The 7,981-nt window shown below is 40.7% G+C and overlaps 1 protein-coding gene across 1 annotated transcript; it reads right to left on the bottom strand.

Moving 5' to 3' along the window:
* Positions 1–6,012: 6,012 nt before the first annotated feature.
* LOC150035277 (uncharacterized) lies at positions 6,013–6,375 on the bottom strand. Its single transcript, XM_090315296.1, has one exon. It carries the CDS (start codon positions 6,373–6,375, stop codon positions 6,013–6,015), a length of 363 nt encoding a protein of 120 aa, XP_090171422.1.
* Positions 6,376–7,981: the final 1,606 nt, after the last annotated feature.

The raw sequence follows: 7,981 nt of genomic DNA, 5'->3' as shown, positions 1-7,981 counted from the left end.
ATCAGATACAATTTGAAGGAATTCGAAAAAAACAACGGAAAAGGTTGTCCCATCTCTCATCAACAAGCCTATTGTGTCGATGTCTGCCCTTTAGAGAAAGACGAATGGGCTGTCATCCGATTGTTCCAGAAGAGTCTTACGGGCCCTACACTGAAATGGTTTACGTCACTAGATCAATGGGTCGCGTGCGGGCTGCCCCAACTCCCAACTCATCTGAAGAATGCATTGGGTCCCTGTGTGGATTTGATGATCCACTAGTTGATTCAATATCTGGGTGATTCACCCCATTTCACTAGTGCCGAAATAGGCCGGGAATCCGAAATGACGGCACAGCACAAGCCTAATACCCCTGGAGGTGCCGCTTTGCCGCAGATCCACTCTAGTTTCGTCCCGAACTTCTTCTTGACCCATCCTCTTTGATTCAGATTATGGGGCATTCAATGCACTTGATGTAGACCAGAAAGAAGAGGCTTCCTCGTGGGCTGGGCTAGGAGCAAGAACCTCCACCCGCGGGCGGGCTTTCCTACTATTGGGTCGTGAAAACCACCACCCGCCTGGCAACCCCAGGAAAACAACTCAGGACTGTAACTGATCTTCTTTCTATCCTCGTGTGTGATCGGATATTGAAGTCGTTCATCTTCTAGACTCAAGCCTGGAAGATTGGAGGAGATCCATTAACACAAGGAAAAACCTCGATCCCAGACATCAATGGCACGCACATACTCTCTTACAGTGAAAAGAGAAGAGTTAAGAACATCTATTGTTAGCTCAGGAAAATCAATGTAACATACTATTTGACTCTGTTTAATAGATATTCTTCTTTACAGGTACAATCAATATAATAGTGAGAGGGCCCCTATTGGAACTCCCATAGGGGGAATTCGCCTTGACTTCTCTTCTATTATGTACAAGTGGGCCAACCAATGCATCCTGCTGCCTCGGGACGACTGCACGTTACATTGTAGCAACACGACAAAATGAAGGCGAAAACCCGGTTGGGCGTTCCTACGCACCTGGCATCCTGCAAGAAAAGGCCCATCTCGAACAAACCAAGGGATTGGGTTACAACCTCATTATGAGACGTCTAAGCCAACATCTCGAATCCCATCATCAATAGTCCCATATCCCCGCTTTTAATCAAGATAACTAGACTCGTGCTCGATCGACCATGGGGCGTATTCGACCCTTACCGAATTCATTCTATTGAAGCGTTACATAAAAAGCTCTTTCTCATGCATGTTGCATTTCTTTGGTTTTTGGAAGTTCCAGAATGTTGTTTTTTGGTTAGCCGAGATTCTTAATGTCGATCGACGCAAACTCATTTTCTCATGAATTCCTAATATATTTGCCGCATATTCTACTTAACCGACCTCATAATTCTAAATAAAAGGCCTATAATGACGTGCATTTCTGCCCGTCATCATGTATCTCATACATCACACCGATCATATTATATATATCGAATTTGCTCTTGTCAATTTGAACATTTCAAATCAACATCAATAACTGATTCTCAACTTGAATCCATTGAGCTACCAAGGGGACCTTATGGACCTGTAGCTAGAAGCTCCAACGATACATGAATAACTAACTAAACTCTTTAGTCATGGGATCCACCATCCGTTAACTATCAGGCACTCCACTAAAGATCGATAGCTGAACTTTCCTTACCACAGATGTATTATGTGTCCATATAAACCAATCAACAGTGCGATAACTCTTCATAGATCGCTCATAAGTATAGCTCGGCCAATAACCGTTATGCCCCTATAGTTACATCTAACTCCTTAAGTACCACCGATCCCTTTAATGAACATAAGTCATAGTTCTACTATGATTGAGTCTTCTCTTCCAAAGAGAAGCTGTAGCCACTATGTTTAAGACCCAGAATCAGCCCTTAAGGGAGCAATCTATCTACTTACCCCTGCTTCGGGAAAGGAGTGAATTCCATCTTGTGTAACTGAGTTCCCAGCTCCCAAATCAGAAAAATCCCCAAAAAGGTAGGCATGCTGAGCTGGCAATCTGACCACTCTCACCCATACTAATCAAAAGACTGCCCTCAAAGGCAGGAGTTCCCAAAACACTAAAGGTTGAGGTCATGTCACCTATGATCATTTAGGTGAGATGTAAGTCTCCAGTATCAATGACATTATATACAAAGACTAGTCATTTTGTGGTCTGATCTTATATAAACTCTTTGTATAGGACACCGTCACTCGTATATCTCCACATGAATGGTCAGGATCTACCATCTGTAGTAGTTTACAAAACTTGCAAACCTCTACAATAACCATGGAGCTTCATTTATTGGATACGAGTAAATGCCAAATAAAATAACTCTTATTTTATTCATAACAATGTGTATAGATTACAAACTACAAGCTCCAGGAGAATTAAGACACCAATCCCAACAATCTCCCACTTGTCCTAATGCCTTGGGAGACTAATGTACAATACAAGATAAAGACAAATACAATATTCAATAAACTAGGGCATACCCTAGTATCATCTCCCACTTGCCCTAGACAAGATGTCGCATGTCCTGCGGACCCAGACTCTCCAGGTGACCCTCGAACACTTTAGCCGTGAGAGCCTTTGTAAATGGATCAGCAACATTATGCTCCGACGCAATCTTCGTGACTATCACATCACCGCGATGCACAATCTCCCTGATCAAGTGATATTTTTGTTCGATATGCTTGTCTCGACGATGACTTCGAGGCTCCTTCAAATTTTCCACAGCCCCGCTATTATCACAATAAAGAGTGGCTGGAAAATCCATATTTGGAACAATTTCTAAATCTGTAAGGAATTTCCTCAGCCAAACAGCCTCCTTAGTTGCTTCACAAGCGGCTACGTATTCGGTTTCCATAGTGGAGTCTACGATGTATCCTTGCTTGATGCTTCGCCACACTACAGTCCCTCCATTCAGATTGAACACTGACCTTGATGTCGATTTATGATAATCTCAATCAGTCTAAAAATCAGAGTCTGTGTATCCTATATGGATCAAATCCTTATCTCCATACACGAGCATGTAGTTCCTCGTTCTCCGAAGATACTTGAGAATCGTCTTGACCATCATCAAGTGATCAAATCCTGGATTGGACTGATAACGACTTACAATCCCTACTGCATAGCAAATGTTGGGTCTGGTACACAACATTGCATACATTAAGCTTCCAACAACTGAAGCATAGGAAATCCGTCTCATCTCCTCAACCTCTTGAGGTGTCTTAGGACATTGATCCTTAGACAATACGATTCCATGTCTAAAGGATAACAAACCCCTCTTGAAATCCTGCATCCTGTACCTGATCAACATTTGATCGATGTACGATGCCTGAGACTAGGCTAACCTCTTGTTCTTATAATCTCAAATAATCTGGATCCTTAGAACATACAGTGCCTCACCCAAATCTTTCATTTAGAACTGGGCAGCTAGCCACTTCTTAATGTCAATCAGAAACCCTACATCATTCCTAATAAGTTGGATATCATCCACATACAGTACTGGGAAAGCTACTGAGCTGTTGATGATCTTCTTATAAACACAAGGCTCATCAACGTTCTGATCAAAGTCAAACGATTTGACCACACTGTTAAACCTAATGTTCCATGATCTAGATGCTTGTTTTAGCCAACAAATGGACCTATTAAGCTAGCAAACTCTTTGCTCTTGATTCGGAACTATGAACCCCTCTGGTTGAGCCATGTAGATGGCCTCCTCAAGATTACCATTAAGAAAGGTAGTCTTGACGTCTATTTTTCATATCTCATAATCATAAAATGTGGCTATGGACAGGAGTATCCTAATAGATTTGAGCATGATAACAGGTGAGAAAGTTTCCACATAGTCCATTCCCTCAACCTGGGTATAACCCTTTGCCATGAGTCTAGCCTTAAAGGTTTGCACATTTCCATTTACACCTCGCTTTCGCTTATAAATCCACTTACACCCTATAGGTTTTACCCCATCAAGCCAATCCACAAGCTCCCAGACTTGATTGAAGTATATAGACTCCATTTCCTGGTTCATACCTTTAACCCATTCATCCTTGTCAACATCCTCCATTGCTTTCTTAAAAGACAATGGATCCTCGACACCATCACTAGAAATGACATTCTGAGCTTCAGTCCAACCCATGTAGCGATCTGGTGGGTTTATAACCTTCCCACTACGTCGAGTCAGTGTCAACTCTTGAGCTAGTTGATGAGATGTACTGACCTCAACAACTCTTATTGATCTGTCAGTCTGTTCAACAACTCTTGTTAAACCCTCAATAGTCTCAGTCTCACTAGAAATCTCACGTAATACAAGCTTACTTCGTGGTATGTGATCCCTTATGCGGTCTTCTTCCAAGAAGATAGCATTTGTTGAAACAAATACTTCGTTCTCACTCGGATCATAGAAGTATCCACCCTTCATTTCCCTGGGGTAGCCTACAAAGAGGAAAACTTTCGAATACGGTTTCAACATCTTCGGGTTAGTCATAAGCACATAAGCCATACACTCCAAAATCATGAAGTGGCGTCAACTACCTTTACAGCCTCTCCACAACTCAAAAGGTATTTCAGAAACACTTTTCGAGGGAATGTTGTTCAAAATGTAGCATGCAGTCTCCACTGCAAAACCTCAAAACAAGTATGGAAAATGAGCATAACTCATCATAGACCGAATCATGTCCAACAAGGTTCTATTTCTCCTTTCTGATACACCATTCTGCTGAGGTGTACCTGGGGCCGAGAGTTGGGACGCAATCCCATATTCTACTGTATAGTTCAGGAATTGGAGGTCCATATACTCTCCACCACGATCAGATCGTAGTGTTTTTATCTTCTTACCTACAATTTTTCAACTTCAGCCATATACTCCTTGAACTTGTTAAAAGCTTCAGACTTACGTTGCATTAGGTAGAGATACCCACACCTTGAATAATCTTCTATGAAAGAGATGAAATATTCATACCCACCTTGAGTCCTAACACTCATCGGACCATAGATGTCAGAATATACAAGCTCCAAGACTTCCTTGGCTCTGTAACCTTTTCCAGTAAAAGATCGTTTGGTCATCTTGCCTTCGAGGCATGATTCACACACCGGAAAGGAGTTTTCTTCTAAACTCTTTAGAAGTCCACATTTCACCACCTGCTCAATCCTATAAAGTTTGATGTGACCTAACTTTAGATGCCAAAGATGGGAATTTTCCTTAGGAGAAACCTTTGTTCTTTTAGTTGTTGTCGTTGTACTGAATATTTAAGTATTAAACAAGGCTTTTATGACTAATGGCCTTAGTACATACAAGTTACTTTCCATTGAACCAAAGCCAATCTCCATTCCATTCTTGAAAATAAACACTTTACTCTAAAAAAAGAAGACAGTATAACCTTGTTCAATAAGACAAGAAACCAAGATTAAGTTCCTCTTAATATGAGGAACTACGAAAACATTATCCAGTAATAGATACGTTTCTTGTCCAAAAATAACTTCAGCCTGCCTACAACAACAACTGAAACAACCTCACCACTACCGACTCAAAGAGTCATCTCTTCCTGTGGCAACGATTACCAGGAACTAAATCCTTGGTAAGAGGAACTGGCGTGATTAGTAGCACCCGAATCAAGGATCCAAGCAGAATAATCATTCTCTACCAAACATGTCTCCAAGACCAATAAATCATATTTACTGTCTTTAGATATCCTCCTCATTTGAAGAGTAGTGGGATCATTATCAGAACCTAAATAAGCTCCAAGTTCAATGTCAAAGAACACTTCTCTTCTATGAACTTTAACAGAGTCAGCAACATTTGATTTCTCTTCCTGGAGTTAAACTTAGGAACTATCACTACCGGTTTTCTCATCCATCCTTTTGTGCTCGAAAAGTAAGAACTGGCGTTCTAACAAATCTTGTAACGAGTCCATGATCTCACGTGCAATGACCATGTTCTCAACCTTTTTGGCCAAAACATCAAGATGCTAGCCAATATGTGAAGTCGGGCCAATGAATTAGCCTTCATCCACACCACATATGCATTACAAACACTTCGCGGTGATTTTCCCACAGAACCTTCACAAGTGCTATCTCCATGTTGCGTAACGTTTTCACCTCCCTGACGAGGATTTTTACTGCCTTCTCTTTATAACTCGAGTTCTCGTCCAATCGTAATGGTTCATAGTCCACCACATGTGATTGATCTGTCACATACTTCTTCAGCATCGAAACATGGAAAATATTATGAACTGAAAAGAGTGATGACGACAACACCAACCGATAAGCTACAAGGCCAACTCGCCATAAGACCTTGAAAGGTAAAATGAATTGCGGATTTAGCTTCTCTTTCCTTCCAAACCCCATAACACCTTTCATGGGTGCCATTTCAAGAACACCTTATCACCATTTTCAAATTCTAGGTACTTAAGCCTGACATCGGCATAATTTTTCTATTTTCTATGGTCCGTTTGCATACAAGTTCTGATCTTCTGAATTTAATCATTCGTGTTTTGTACTAGCTCAGGCCCTAGTAACTTCCTCTCTCCTACCTCATCCCAACAAACAGAAGACCTGCAACTCTTTCCGAAAAGGACCTCAAATGACGACATGCCGATAGTAGCTTCGTAACTCTTATTATAAGCAAATTTCATCAAATGCAAGTGAAAATCCCAACTTCTTGAAAATTCTATCGCACAGGCACACAACATATCTTCCAATATTTGGTTCAAATGTTCTGCCTATCCATCAATCTGGGGGTGAAAAGTTGTACTACAATCCAACTGAGTACCCAACATCGTTTGAAGACTCTTCCAGAAATTGGATGTAAAATGAGGGTCTTGATAACTTGTAGAAATACAAGTTATTTATACTGGTTTTATTTAGATATTGTGGCTAAAAGAAAAAAAAAGTTGCGTCAATAGTATAGAAATTGGTTAAAAAATGTGAAAATTATAAAATGTCGTCAATACACCTACTAACACCATTGCGATGGTAGAATAGAAGGTTTTAATTTCTGTTTTGCAGGAAAAAAGTCATTGCATGCGTTCATGGCTCAAAGACGAAATGAACAACGCATCTACGTTGCATTACGCCCATCAATCAAGAATGAAGAGATGATCAACACAATGATGGTGCATACGACAATCGATCAAGAGCTTTAGCGATCAACGCAATTTCAATCGCATGCGGTAATAAAAAATAACATCGCATGCGGCGATCGATCGAAGATGTGAAGAGCAACGCATTTGTAGAAGATTATGACAAGTTTACAGCTTTCAGTTGTGCATTTCTGACGGGTTGATTGCGTAACAGAAGGAATTTTTCATTCCACCATTTCAGGAACTACCATAACTATACAGTGGGGACCACAAATTCAAAGAGCCAAGGTCTTGCCTATAAATAGCTCCTTTAAATTCGCTGAAAAGATATACATATACAGATAATGATACTGGTACATATATATATACATAAAGACATGCATATACTGATTCGGAGAGAGAGACTGGTCTGAAGCGACTTACAGAGTAGATCCAGGAGAACCACGAGACAAGGCCAAGAGGTGAGTCTCTGAGCAGAGAATTCTTCCAATTCCCGCAGTTGAATCTCTGTACAAAGGTGAATTCTACCAGGAAAGCAACCCTGAGAGGGAAGCTTTCCTCTCCACCACTTCCACACGCTGGCAAGCACAATCTCCGTTCGGGATCTGTGTCAAGATGTTGACACTCTTTCCATATTTGTTTCTAATTTCTATTTCATCATCTGTATTCATCTTCTCTAATATTTCATTCACAACATGTATCGAACGCTTAATTTTAGAATTAAATGTTATGATAGTCACCATTGTCATCTCTCTGTCTCTTTCCGTACATCCATAACCCACTTTCTCCATGATGTGTTCTTAATCCCATGGGTAAATTGCAAGAATTAAGTGAGTGAGTTAATTTGTGTTAAGGAAATAATTAAGTTTAGCTAAAGCATGCTCGACGGCATC

The sequence above is a fragment of the Benincasa hispida genome, chromosome 7 (assembly GCF_027475165.1).
Source record: "Benincasa hispida cultivar pf3 chromosome 7, pf3_genome.v1.1, whole genome shotgun sequence".
Classification (NCBI taxonomy): domain Eukaryota; kingdom Viridiplantae; phylum Streptophyta; class Magnoliopsida; order Cucurbitales; family Cucurbitaceae; genus Benincasa; species Benincasa hispida.
The sequence above is the reverse complement of the archived record's forward strand: the minus strand, read 5'-3'. Positions and strand labels throughout refer to the sequence as shown.